Source organism: Typopeltis vanoorti, chromosome 8, assembly GCF_054136105.1.
Source record: "Typopeltis vanoorti isolate ZY-2024b chromosome 8, IOZ_Tvanoo_1.0, whole genome shotgun sequence".
Taxonomy (NCBI): domain Eukaryota; kingdom Metazoa; phylum Arthropoda; class Arachnida; order Uropygi; family Thelyphonidae; genus Typopeltis; species Typopeltis vanoorti.
In genome coordinates, this window is record NC_143556.1 from 131436676 (window position 1) to 131452105 (window position 15430).

Sequence of the window (15430 nt, forward strand, 5' to 3'; positions counted from 1 at the left end):
TCAGGAGTAAGTCATTGACCTCGAGGTATTCCTTAACAGCAGGACCAAAGACCAAGTTGACCCACTGCACAAAAAACTGCCTGGTGACCCACACCGTTGGGTTTGTCCTCCACATAACCTGCAGTTTTTCTTTTAAAACCTATGTGTCTTTAAGGCTCTGGGGTTTTCTGAGTGGTACACGAGCAACGGCTTGATCTTGCAGTCGACACTCACATTTGCACACAGTGCAAGGGTCAACCTATCCTTCATGGGCTTGTGACCTGACATCTTCTTTTCTTCTGCTGTTATGTAAATTTTGCTTGGCATCTTCTTCCAGAAGAGCCCTGTCTCGTCACAGTTGAAAACTTGTTGGAGGATGTATCCTTTGGCTTCGATCAATTCAGCAAAGGTTTTTACAAATTCCTCAGCTGCCTTACCATTCCTGACAACGGAGTGAATGCCGGTCCTTTTTCGGAAATTTTCAAACCACCCACGACTGGCTTTGAACTGCTCTTGTGAAGCCTCCTGTGCTGAAGTATCTGGGGTCTGCTGCAGCAAATCTGCATAAATGGCTCGTGCCTTCTCGCAAATTATAGTCTCTGTCAGAGTGTCTCCTACGAGCTGCTTCCCTGAACCAAAAAATCAGCAGGTTCTTCATCTTTTCATGGACAGAGTTGCGTAGCTTTGAAATAATTTTAACGCCCTTAGCTGGAGTTATAGCCTTTATTGAGTTCTTCTGCTTCAGAATAGTATATATTGTATAAGTAGTGTGATCATACTGCATTGCCAAGTCTATTACTCTTACGCCTTGCTCATGTTTGTCTATTAGCTCACGCTTTAATTCCATGGATATCACCTTTTTCCTTTTCTCACCACTGTCCTTTACACTCACCTTCTTTGGACTCATGGTTATACGAAAAAAATAGCTAAATAACTCTACATACAAAAAAAAAAAAAAAAACAGAATTAAAACTCAACACGACAGAAATGCTTCTGCGGTGAGGTAAACGTGAACTGAACGACGCGTACGACTCGGGAATCTGAGCAGAGTGGTGGTTGTGACGTCACCGAAGCAGGCTCGTATCTCAAATTCTGGCTCATAACTCATGGCAAAAAATCGACCTAGTGATGGCTCACATCTCAAACAACTCGTACGTTGGGGCACTCGTATCTCAAGATACCACTGTATTTTCTCCTCGCCTGAAATCTTTGGCGCCTTTATTATCCTGTCACCTGTGTGCGGCACACACATTGCACATATTGCCGGTGCACCCCTGGACCTTCCCTATCTGGCCTGAGTAACAAATGCCACAAGAACAATAGATTTGATTGACTCCTTGTTTTTTTATGGGGTGGTGTGAAGGTTTCTGTGGATGTAGGAATCTTGATATTTTTTCTAAAGGGGGAAAAGCTACTATTAAGTTGTACTTGCAGAGCAATGTCGCTAATCTGTCTGTAACATTTATGATGTATGGTAGTGAGATTGTGTTCTTGAAATCTTTTTTTTTTTCCTTCATTTTTTTCTATGAGGATATCCAGGAAAGGTAATTTTTTATGTTCTTCTATTTCCAAAGTGAATTTTGTATTTGGGTGTATTCTGTTAAGATATTCTTTAAAAACAATTAATTCATCTGTCATTCCTAGCCAAATGACGAAAATGTCATCCGCATAATGTAGCCATCTCTCAGGTTTCTTTTGATAGTTTTTTAGAGCATTAGTTTCAAAGGTTTCCATGAAGAGAATGGCTAAAGCTGGGGAGAGGGGGGTGAACTCATTACTAGTCCTTCCTTTTTCAGGCCTAGATCTCCACACAACTTCCACTGGCCATAACTTTGGGAAAAAACGATCATGTCCTATATTGATAAAAACTGTTTCACAAGGAAATTCAAGGAAGTGGCAAAAATGCTTAGAATTCCTACACAGTGCAAAAAAAAAAAAAAAAAAAACCCAAGGTTTGATGCTACACCAAGTGTGGTCTTCATTCATAAAAAATCTAACTTCCTCAAATCTCGGACATAACACACATGAAGCAGAGAACGTGACAATGAATAACAATGTTCCAACAAACATTCGGTAACAAATGTTTCAATTTTTTTAATGTTACAGCTGGAAACATAGACTATGAATTTAATCTTTGTTAGATGTGTTAACTTTTTTTTTTTTTTTTTATACACCAATTCCCCTGATGATGTAAATCATACAACTTATGAAACTTGTCAGGTTTTCACGTATTATGTTTGTATATTTAGTAATCATGTGGTCTCAATACTGAAATTTATCTCTCAAACTACTGACCCACAGAATATTCGCATACATCTTTTTTATTGTAAGCTTCATATTCTAATCCAAAATTTTGACAATCATATTATTATCATTATTATTTAGGCCTCCAAGGAGTCAAAAGCTTCATCGCAGGAGGTCCTTCCTAGGAAACACAAGTCTATCAAGACTCATCGTGTGAGGTCCCTTGAGGAAACACAAAGTCTATCATACCACTCCTTAAATTCATTGACCGTTCTCGCTCTCACCACTCTATCAGGCAATACATTCCACGGTTCAACCACCCTCCATGCAAAGAAACCACTCCTCGCTCACAGTCCATTATATATATATCTAAGTCCATTATATATATATATATATATATATTGTCCATGTTACTACTGGAATGCATGAGTCATTACTCTGGGAGAAGTTGCTGGCAGGCGTTGGCTAGCACTAGAATGGTGTCTGTCGTGGAACAAAAAGTTGGAACATTGAGCAGGTCTTTGTTGTTTGCCAAATTTGCATGATTTCCAAAGACAGGAAACAACATTTCCAGTTTTATTTCCTGTCTTTGGAGAGTTTTTTAAACTGGCTTTTGCTGAGGCCAGCACAATAAAAGCGATACTAATTTATCTGCACACTTCATAACAGATGTAAAGTCAATACATGTTTCTTCACAAACTTTGTAGCAGACTGCTATTATGTTAGATAGAATTTAGTGCTAAAGTTAATTCTATTCTTTGTTCTAGTAGTTGACCATTGACTAACAGCAGGTTGAATAGGCGAATTTTTTAAAACTGCTTGCAGAGGTTAACTTTCATATAGCTGAGTTACATTACCTTGTAGAGTGTGTACAGGCTACACTACAGGAATTACTATAATACATTTTTTTAAAAACATTATTTACTATGGAGCACTATTTCACACAACTATTAGGTACTGCACCACCAAGTGGATGATCACTTTACTTTTAAATTTTATAATGACAGGCATTGGTTTGTATTTCTGCCCAGTAGGAACATGATGTGTAGCCTCAATATCATCTTCATTATAGTTAATCTTAATTTTATGTGCAATTTTAAAAAGTTAGTTAAGGAATTCTATCAGATTAATACAGAAGCAATTATAAAAATAGTGGAGATTGAGATGGGAAGAAAGAAGGCCATTCCTGGAATTTGTATAAAGATGTGCTGAAGAAGGGTGAGAGGAGTAGATTTTTATGTGGACAGTTGGTGAGTGGAATGCACTCCCAGAGTACACTGTGAATGCAGGGAGCATAAAGAACTTGAAAGTTCATTGCTTGCAAATGCCAAAAGTAACAGAAATGAGAGAGATGAACTGGTTTCACTGATTGACTTTATTCACCTCAAAATCATTGGAGTAAGTGAAACACGGTTGAATGAAGATGATATTCTAACGGGAATAGAAATGGAAGGATACGGTATTTTTCACAAGGACAGAAAGGACAAGAAGGGAGGGAGAGTGCTGCTGATGACAGTAGGGAATTATATCCACATAAGGTAGACATAAAAGAAAGAAATAGTGGCAATCGTTTTGAGGTAGTGTGGTGTAAAGTGGAGTTGAGTGGTGTTGAAGAAATGTATAAACAACTTGGGTTAGTGAACTAAGGAAAGGTAATTACTGTTGTGATTTTAAATATGGCAGTATAAATTAAAATGAAGAGATAGCATTTGGGAATAAGGAAAATAAATTTCTTTAGTTCTTGAGGGATAACTTCTCAGACAGCACGTAAAGGAGGGCAGGCAAGGATTGAGAGTTTGAGATCTGATCATTCATCAGAGGATGGATTTGTGAGTGGGATTTCACACTTTCCTCCAGTTGGTGAAAGTGATCATAAAGTGATTTGCTAGTTTCTCCTTACCCAAGAAAGTTTTTTAAATATGTGGCAAGTAGAAGGAAGAATGATCATGGTAAGATGATGTTAATGAACGAAAATGGTAGAATGGTAACTATGGCAGAAGACACTGTTGAGGTATTTTGGTGATCAATTTAGAACAGTGTTTCATTCTGATCAGGGCAGAATCATGAGGAACTTAAGTGTAGATGACATAGGAGATGATGGCTTAATTGTGAGTGAACAGGAGGTTTTATTTGAGGAAATAAATAACCTTAATATAAATAAGGTAATAGGGTTTGATGACATTTCACCATGCATCTTAAGGGAATGTTGCAGGGAACTGGCAATAGCATTAGCATGCCTGTTTAATGAGAGTCTTACAACAGTACAGGTTCCAAGAGAGTGGAAGAGGGTAAAATTGTTCTACTGAGTAAAGTTGGGATAAGGCTGTAGCTTCAAATTATAGGCCAATCTGTATATCTAGAATTGTGGTGAAGGTACTGGAGAGAGAGAGAGATTGGTGAGAATTAGTGTAGCAAAGTGGGTTGATAACAGCAGTATTCTCTATGGTTATCAGCATGGGCACGTTAAAGGGAGATCATGCTTTATTACCTTACTTATGTACTATAACAAGTTGACAAATAGCTTGGACCGGGCAGATGCATATACAGTAGTGTGCTTGGATTTTGAAAAAACCTTTTGATAGACTGCCACACGACAAGCTCTTAAATAAATTGAAATGATGAAAGACTTCTGAGTTGAATCAGTGACTGGCTGTCAGAGAGGTATCAGAAAGTTGTATATGGGGTGCAGTATTCCAAAAGAGGAAGGTAACTGGTGGCATACTGCAGGTATCAGTTTTGGGACCATTGTTAAATTTGTATGTTAATGATATAGGGATGGCTTTAACTACTGATATGCAGTTGTTTGCAGATGATGCAAAATTGGGTAGAACAATGCAGAGTCAAGCGAATGTTATTGCGTTACAGGAGGACTTGAATAGATCGCATGAATGGGCAGGTAAGTGGAACTATCAGTTCAATGTTGCAAAGTGTAAGGTTTTGAGATTTGGTAAGCAATGATGAGATGCAAAGTATACACTCGGTGGGGAAAGTTTAAAACAAGTAGAGGAGATGAGAGATCTAGGTAAGCAATGATGAGATGCAAAGTATACACTCGGTGGGGAAAGTTTAAAACAAGTAGAGGAGATGAGAGATCTAGGAATGATGGTGGATGACGAACTGAAATTCAGGACCACACTGCACAAGTTGCGAAGACGTCATCGAATAATGGCAATGATGCAGAGGACCCTGACATGCAGAAATAGAGAGGTTATAATGCTATAATCTGTGCACAATAATCCATGAGCCTTGATCAAGCCTCATGGATTATTGTGCACAGATTTGGTCACCGGGTTTTCATATTGATGAGGATATATTGGAAAGGATCCAGAGAAGATTCTCAAAGGTTGTCAGTAGTCTTTGGAATGTGGATTGCAAGGACAGATTGAGAGAATGCAAGTTGCAAAGCCTCATGAAGAGGAGGAAGAGGGGGAGGGAGGTATGATTGAGACACACAAGCTAATCAGCAGTTGTTATCAGGTTGATATGGAAGAGATTTTTCATAGAATGGGAGGGAAGGGGTGTAAAATAAGAGGCCACTGCTGGAAACTGTATATGAGTGAGGAGTAGGTTCTTTGCATGGAGAGTGGTTGGAGTGTAATGCATTTCCTGAGTGTGTTGTGAATGTAGACACATTGAATTAGTTTAAGGCACGATTGGATGAATATCATGTGAAATAGTGTGTATCTCACATGATGTGTCTCTGACTCCATGGAGGTCAGATAATAATAATAATAGACATGTTGCTGGTTGAGTGGGCCTCTCACAAAAAGTCTATTGACTGTGTTGAGGTTACCAAAATAATAATCATGGTTTGTTTATTATTATTACAGCATCTCCAAGGTGTCCTTAGACTCGTTGAGGGAAGCTCTAAACATCATGTCAAGAACTATCCAACATTTGCACAGTATCTGGCATTTGTTTTGAACTCATTCACAATCATGGCACCCACAACAGATTCTGGCAATTCCACTCATTCACTACTCTCCAAGCAAAAAACCTAGTTCTAATACTACACCCTTACTCAGTTGCCATGGATGGTCCCATAGGTCACCACCAGACCAGTTCTGAAAAATTTCCTCTAAATTAATCTTGTAAAAATCCTTCAATAATTTGTATGTATCAATCATATCACCCCTTTTCTGCCTATCAGCAGTTTCTGTGTGTTTCATTCCATAGGTCTGCTACTATCTTGGTCACTCACCTCTGGATCCTTCTCCGCCTCCTCCTCATCATAAAGAAATCCTCGCACCCAGTAGTCAAGATCGGGTTTTATCAAGCTTATCTCTGCTGATCAAAGTATTCTTCAGTAACCAAGTGATCTGATGAGCTGCTTTAGCCACTTTTGCTATGTGTCCCCTAAACTTTAACTCACTATCCACTAACACTCCAAATAATTAGTCATGTCTCACTAATGCCAATAACCTTTGTCCAGGATGAGCCAACCAATGCCATTTTATTATTCCATTTCATTTAGAGAAGAAATTTGTTAATTTTGTTCATTCACCTCAATTCCCGTATAAGCTATTGGTTCCCTCATTTCTGCAATATCATCGCCTGGATGACATACTCTTGCAAAGTGTTCGCTTAGAAGTCTACTATTTTGACTGATTCAGTTACCTCCCTACCATTGGCATTCAATAAAATCATATTGCCATATATATTCCTTCTTTTACTTGCAGCATATCGAAAGAACTGTTTGGGATTCTCTTTAGCCTACATTGCTAACTTCCTTTCATAATCTGCTTTTGCCTTTCTTACTACACTTGCAATTCTGGCCTGTGTCTTGTACTGTTCCTGTGTCTGCAGGTCACCTTTCTCCTTAAATTCCCTCCACAATTGTTTCTCTTTTTGCAGCTCCAGCTTAATGATGATATTCATCCATTTAACTCCCATTTTATTTACTCTCCTGACTCTAGGTATGCAGCCTGCCATTACCTTCCGCAAACACTCCTTTACCACTTCTTATGCACTAGCAATATACAGCCTTTGCAGTTTTACATGCAGTAGCACTGATCCAAGCAATCTCCTAAGCTTGTCATACTTACCAGCCCTGTAATTCCACAAATACCTTATCATAACTGAAATTTCCACACATTTAGCCACCTCCCAGGTCAAGACCATATGATCACTCTGACCAATTGGTGGCAGTGGGTCATATTTGTTATAGAAAAATGCTCGGATGAAATTTCCAGATTGAGCACTCTCTAACTCCCTAGTACATCACATGCTGTCTCGGGTAATTATCCCTTAGTAACTGCATAAATTCCATTTCCTTCCTCCCATTTCCTCTCCTCCTTCCAATCTATGTTCCCATAGTTGAAATCACCCATAATAATTACCTGTTCTTCACTCATTGAGTCTATTTGCCAATGCGTACTATCTCGATCATCCCCTAGTCTATAGCAGCATCCAACTGTATATTTTGTTCTGCTGGTCTCCATCTCACACCAGATAGCCTCAAATGTGCTATTTTTGGTGACCTACAGTTGAACTTCTACTCTCTTTGATTGCAGTTCATTGGCTATCATCAATAACACTCCTTCGCCAATTCTTTTCTCTCTATCCTCTCTGAATGCACTATATCCTTCACATTCTATCCCACTAATGCCAATAACCTTTGTCCAGGATGAACCAACCAATGCAGTTTTATTATTCCATTTAATTTAGAGAATTTGTTAATTTTGTTAGAAATGTCTAAATCTTCACTGTAATTTAATTTATAAACCAAATAATTAAAACTGTTGACTTGTTAGATTTTATTGTCTGTTGACAATAAAATAATCTAACTGTAATTGCAGTAATGTCTTAAGGTACACAAGTCGAAAATACAAGGAGTAATTTTCTGCTGTAGTACATGTGTGATTGTATAATTATGAATATACATTTAATTATTTCATACATCACAATAAACAAATGAAATGAATTGTTAAAATGAAATACCTCATCTTTTGGTTCCTCAAAAGTTGTGAACATATCATAAAATGACAACAAAAATCCTTTATCTATCCTTATGCTCAGTTCCTGTAGTAAAATTTTAAAATACCTGGAAATAATAGGTATTATATAAATGTTTAAAATTCCAATATGTCAAAAGTAAAAGATATGCCTTTAATCCATTATTTTATAATACAATAAAAAGCCATAGTATTAACCACGCCACCGGCCAAGACGTCTATAGACGTCAAGGTTATCATGGATGTGAAGTGCATATTAAAATTGTAATACTATTGATATTACAATGAAATATATGATGGATACGAAGCATATGAGGATGCGTATTTGATCCATAATGGCCGGTAAGGTGGTTAAATAATTATAAGTATTAAAATAAAAAGAATCATTCGATATAGCGGAATTACTGAGTGAGCACTTTGCAAGAGTATATCATCCAGGTGGTGACATTGAAGGAATAAAGGAATGATTAGTTTATACGAGAATTGTGGTGAATGAAGTGGAGGTGAATAGTCTGTTACAGAACCTTAATGTGAATACATCTGTGGGATTGGATGGTATACCAGCATGGGTCTTACGTGAAGCGGCTAAAGAACTGTCAGTGCCCTTGACCATATTGTTTAATCTGAGTCTCGGGTCTGGTTTAGTCCCAAAGGGGTGGAAAGAGGGGAAAATAGTTCTACTGCATAAAGGAGGATCCAAGACTACTGTTGCAAATTACCGACCGATCAACATATCAGGAGTCGTTGTCGAGGTCTTGGAGAAAGTAGTGAAGGGAAAAATACAGGAATTGATTAATGAAAATGAGATACTGTATGGGGGACAGCATGGGTTTGTGAAGGGTAGATCATGCCTCAGTAACTTGCACAGGTTTTATAACACAGCGACAGCTGAACTGGATAAGGATAATGGGTTTACAGTGATACTGCTGGACATGGGTAAGGCCTTTGACAGGATACCACATGGAATTATAATCCGTAAACTGGAACATATGGGAATGGATATAGGGTTGGTGAGATGGATAGGAGGGTGGTTGATGGAGAGATATCAGAGAGTAGTTTAATCAGGAGTAGAGTCCAAAAGACAGCCTGTGACTATTGGTGTGCTGCAGGGTTCTGTTCTTGCACTACTGCTGATTAATTTGTTCATTAACAATATAGGGAAGTATCTGAGAGAAAGGTTCATTTGTTCGCTGATGATGCAAAGTTGGATAGGGCAATAGTGAATGCAGAAGATGTCAAAATTTTGCAGGATGATTTCGATAGATTGGAGATCTGGGCTAAGGATAAATGGATGTCAATTTAATGTGGCAAAATGTAAGGTCATGCATTTTGGGGATTTGCAAAAGTTTTGGAGCAGTATATCACATTGGTAGAACTGTCCTCCAGGAGATTGATGAGGCCAGGGACTTGGGATTGTTGGTGGATGGGGAGTTGAAGCTTAGGGGGCACATTGCAAAAGTGGCTAAATCAGCTTATTAAATCACTTGGATGCTGAAGAATACTTTGACGAGCAAAGACAAGTAAGTTATTGTTCCTCTGTATCGAGCCTTGATAAGATCCAATCTCGACTACTGTGCCCAGATTTGGTCACCTAGGTTTCTTCCTGATGGTTGAGAGGATCCAGAAGCGAGTGACCAAGATGATAGCAGATCTATGGAATGAACCTTATGAGAGCAGGGTGAAGATTTGTGGATTGCAAAAATTGGTTGATAGGCGGAAAAAGGGAGATATGATTGAGACATTCAAATTACTGAAGGGTTTCTATAAGATTAATTCAGAAGATATTTTTTAGAACAGGACTAGTGGTGGGAGGACTAGGGGACATCCATGGAAGCTGGGCAAGAGTGTGCTTAGCAAGGGTGTTAGAGCTAGGTTTTTTACTTGGAGAGTGGTGAATGAGTGGAATAAGCTGCCAGAGTCTATTGTGGGTGCTATGACAGTGAATGAGTTCAAGGCAAAGTATGATAGATACTGTGTGAATGTCGAATAGGTGTGATGGACATGGTGTTTAGGGCCTCCCTTGATGAGTCTAAGGACTCCTTGGAGTCACCCGTGATAATGATAATAATAAAAAAAAAATATTATTCTAGGTAATAGCAGATGCTACAATCTTAGGACTCTTATAAGGAATGGCTGATATTGTGTTCTTTCAGAAATGTTTAAAAAAAAGCTTTCATGTGGAAACATGAGTGAGTTTAATACATCAGTATTGCTGAGGAATTAAAATTAGGCAACTTTGGGAATGGGAGTGTACTAAGAAATTAATGGAATACTTTAGCTTGATCAGTTTGATACCTAATAACAGGAAAAGATTCTGGAGTGGAATGGCAGTAAAACAGTGATACTTTAAAAGTGTGAAACCAAAATAGAAGCATTCTACAGATTTGTAGAAGCAATGTACAATAGTTCACTATATAATATTCATATTAACAATGGTTAAATAGCGACATTTGTAATTTGATCATTAAATCTGCTATTCATAAACAAACAGAATGGTTAAGGTATTGTTGGTTATTCATAACAATGTTTCACACTATAAACAACATGAAAAGGAGAAAAAAAAAATTATTGAACTCACTAATATTTTGCTTTTTTTTCTACCATGCACCTTCAGAGCATAAAATTATGACTGTTATCAGCACACATCACTAAGGTAAACCATTTGAGCAGTGCAATTGAAGAATGTTATTCATAAAAATGTCTCACAAGATGCTTTTGTCAATGCTAGATTTATGAATAGTTTTTTTAACTTCACGAAAAATAACTGATCAAATCAAACATTACTTGTTTCATTCTTTGCAATTTCCAAATCAGTTACATTTGAGGCATTCGGTGTAGCAGCATTATTATTACTATAACATCCTCCATTGAGATAGCAGACTCATCGTGGGAAGTGCATTCACCTGACAACATATTTATCATACTGAATCTTAAAATCTTTAACATGTCCTGCATTAACAACATATTTTGGTAATGCATTCCATTCAGTGACATTTCTCCATGTAAAAAAATCTACTCTCACACCTCTCTTCACCACACTTGCATAACTTCTAGGGATGACCTTTGGTTCTTCCCCCTATCACCTTCTACACTTTTTATAATCCCCTCACTTCACCAACTTAAGAGTCTATTATATCACCGCTTTTCCTCCTATTCACCAATCTCTGCCATCTCTCTCTCTCTATATATATAGCCAGCATTCCACAGTCCTGACATTGTCTTAGTCACTTGTCTCTCGACCATCCAATGTTTCCACATCACATTAAAAACCAGGTGACCAAATCTGAGCACAATAGTTTACGTGTGGTCTGACCAGTGCTTTATACAGTGCCACAACCAACATTCCCTCTAAGCTGTATGCATGTGCACGCGCACACGTTTTATAACTAGCACGCAAAGCAAAAAATATGCTCACACTAGATTTTCAAGATGAAATTAAAATTTATTAATTAAAGAAGTTCCACCTAAACATTACACTATAAATTCTTTAAAAAATACGGTAACTCAGACGCTCAAGCCTATAACCTCGCATTTTTTATTACATTCTCGAAGTTGCACAAAACAAATTATTAACAGTAACCCTATTTGAGGCCAAAGTGAAAGGGGGGGGTGGCTTAAATGTGTAATTTTTAAGTAGCATATAGAATAGCACATGGTTTGTTTACATTTCCTGACTCATGGAAAATTCCCAAACGTGATTGGCTGATCAAATTAGTTCAAGATCATGATGAATTAAAACAATGGTTTCATAATTTTAATAAAAATAATTTAATACTTTTAAAAACTAAAAAGTGTTTTAAAAACTAAAAGGTAAAGAGTGAACTAAAATCTTTTAACTTTTTTGTTTAAATGATCAGTATGGTGACTCGTATGGGTGCACACATACTTTTCAAAAGAAGGCAAATTTTGCACACACGCAAATTTATGCGCACACTCACAGCAAAAAATTAGAGGGAACATTGGCCACAACCCATCTCTCTCTCTCTCTCTCTCTCTCTCTACATGTTAGAGTACTTATTATCATAGTAGCACTATGATGTGCAGTCTTTGCAACACTTGCAATATGCCCTCTAAACTTGTCTATTGTCAACCATCACTCATAAATCTTGAATCTGATCCACTTCCTGCAGCGCAGCACCATCCATATAGTACACAGTCTTATATTTCTGTACTCCAAAATACAACACCTTACACTTCTTAGTAATAAAACTACAATCCCACTCCTTTGTCCAATTCAAATGCCTATTGAAATCTTCCTGAAGGGAATTAATGTCAGTAATGCTACTTATAATTCTCCCCAACTTTGCATCATCAGTAAACAAGTGAAGATTCCCAGTCAGTCCAAATGTGTTTCATTTATAAACATGTTAAAAAGCTGGGGTCCAAGAATAGAACTCTGGTGCACATACACACTGGTTACCCTCTTTTTTTTTTTTGAGAGACTGCTCCATCATACACAACTCGCTGTTATTGTTCATAGAGCTAGTCTGCAATCTTTCTAACCAATATATCATCTATTCCCATCCTCTGCAGCTAGTACACCAACTTATCATGTGGTAATCTATCAAACGTTTCCCCGAAGTCCAAGAATATCACTGTGTATGATTCTCTCTTATCTAACACTCTTGATACCTGATCATAAAATGCAAGTAAATTGCTTATATTATGGAGAGTGTTTAAGGAGAAAGGTGAGCAGCAAACTTACAAGAAACATAAGGCACAAGCAAGAAGAGTAACTAGCATGGATGAACAAGCAATGAGCAAGTGAAAAGAAATACAAGAGTTCTTTTGCTATGTGGCAAAATGAGAACGACTATGAAAGGATAACTTTAATGAAAGTTGACAATAAAGTGGTGATAGCAGCAGATAAAACAGTTGAATTACTGAGTGACCCCTCTGGCAGATGTGACGTGAGTTGATGTGGAAATAAATGTTGATGAACTGTGAAAGTATTTAAAATATTGCAAAATTAGATCTCTCATCTCTTACACCCCCTTCAAAATTTTCCCATTAATTGTATACTCAGCATCCCAACCCTGCCTAACTAATTTGAAGACCAATTAAACCAACGTATATGCATTCACAGTTTGCAATATTAAACTGATAGCTCCACTCACATAGTTTGTTGAGATCCTCCTGCATGGCCACAAACCTGCTCTACGTCTCATGGATCTTCCCAACTTTGCATCATTTGCAAACAAACAGCTGCACATCTCCAGTTAAGCTGATCCCAATGTTACTACATACACGTTAATGATATCGGGATGGGGTGTAAGAGATGAGAGATCTGATTTCGCAATATTTTAAATACTTTCACAGTTCATCAACATTTATCCACATCAACTCATGTCACATCTGCCACTTTGTATCGTCATCTGGATGACAGACTCTTTCAGAGGGTTCACTAAATAATTCAACTATTTTATCTGCTGCTATCACCACCTTATTGTCAACTCTCATTAAAGTTATCCTTTCATAGTCATTCTCATTTTGCCACATAGCAAAAGAACTCGTTTATATTTCTTTTCGCTTGCTCATCTGATTTTGCCTTCATTAAACTAGCGACTTTCATCTTTTGAGATACCACTCCTCCATATGCAACCTCTTGATACTTATCTGAGAGGTAATTAGCTATCTAGCAGACTAGTCTGTTATCCAATCCCATCTGTTTTAATTTAGCTACTGGCTTGTTATGAGGCAGTCTAACAAAGGCCTTTGAAAAATCCAAGTATACCAATGTATATGCATTTCCCTTATCCAGTGAATTTGTTACCTTATTATAGCTTAAGCAGATTGCTAAAGCAAGTTATGTAGGTGAAGTGTGAATGAAGGAGAGAGGATCATGTTTTTGCTTGGAAAATGGAGTATGACGGGAATGCATTGCCTGTGTCTGTCTGTGTATTTCATTTGGAAGCAATAAATGAATCAATGAGCACTGTCTATTGATATCAAGAACCCTTCCATCTTCTCAACAAGGATTGATGTTTGTGGATGTCTGGTTATAATACAACTACTACTACTGTACTTCCAATAACAATTATTATTCAGGTATCCCTATAAATCTCAAAATTTACATGTAAGGACCTCGCTAATCCACACTATGCCTACCATTTCTTTCTTTGAACTCGGTCTCAGTGTGCTTCCAATTTCCTCCAGCAATTTATTTAACTCATTAATCAATTTTTTCAAGCAGAAAATCTAATCCTTACTCTATTCCCGGGAATGGTGTTATTGCTTCTGATTAATGTCAGGTTTAAGAAATTGATGGATTTGTTCTGTTCTGTTTCTAAGGTGAATTGTAGTCTGTTACTGTAATCGTTGAGAGATGTGTGAGGGTTTTCCAATGCATAGAATATCGTCTATCATAACATAGAATAACATAATCCTTACTCATTGCTAACCACACTCTTACTCTTACTCACTTTCCAAATATGATTCCTTTCTTGTTCTTCTTTTCTCTCCTCCTGTCATTTATCCCATAAGATCCTCTTAGTAACTTCTATTTCTAGCATCCTCCCTTTACCTTAATATTTAGCCTATTTTTAAATACCCAAGTGACTTTTTTGTGATGATTTGTTCACTACTTCAGTTTGTTTCCCTGAGCTTTAATTCCCTGTCCATAAATCTCAAGTCTAATCATTTTCAAATTGTATAGTACAATCAGTAAACATATAGCTTATAATCGCTTCAATCCAAAGTGGCAAAATTAAAGAAAAACCCATTGTTCTTTGGCTACCATGTCAGTTGCAATATTATTAGTTATAATAAAAATATGAGTTCCTTAATGTAGATTCTATAACTGGTAATTAGCTTATGGAATTACTTACATTATGAGAACTTCAGCCCAATGGCCAAGACAACCAAATTAGGACTTTAGGAACAATAATAGTTTCTTGCCTTCTTCCTCATTTGCTTTTATTAGTGCCTGCGTGCACATACCATATTTTTATGTTCCTGAAGATGGCAATGTGACGTTGCTTAAATATTAAAGTTATTCATTAAAGCTGCCTTTAATTAATATCCTTTATGTGCTTTGTTAATTCTGTAAGCTAATTACCAGTTATATATGACCAACGTATAAGCCTTGCTACTAGAATTAATGTAGATTCCATTTGAGAGTTCTCTAATCACTTCTACAACCACTTAACAAGACCTGTCCCAACAATGCAGGTATGGTGTAAACTAAGGCGTAGGTGGTGGTGGTTGTATTCTCATGACTTGAGAATACATCTTTCTTATGAGGAGCCTGAAGT

The 15430-nt window shown here is 37.3% G+C and overlaps 1 protein-coding gene across 10 annotated transcripts in view; it reads right to left on the reverse strand.

The window, feature by feature from the left end:
• LOC150104358 (intermembrane lipid transfer protein VPS13A-like) overlaps nt 1-15430 on the reverse strand; it is a 2072875-nt gene that overhangs the window by 257933 nt on the left and 1799512 nt on the right. For all 10 annotated transcript variants that reach the window (XM_090396324.1, XM_090396319.1, XM_090396320.1 and 7 more), the window contains one exon: nt 8164-8266. In XM_090396324.1, the coding sequence (XP_090252450.1) occupies nt 8164-8266 (103 nt within the window). The remainder of the gene's footprint in view (nt 1-8163; nt 8267-15430) is intronic.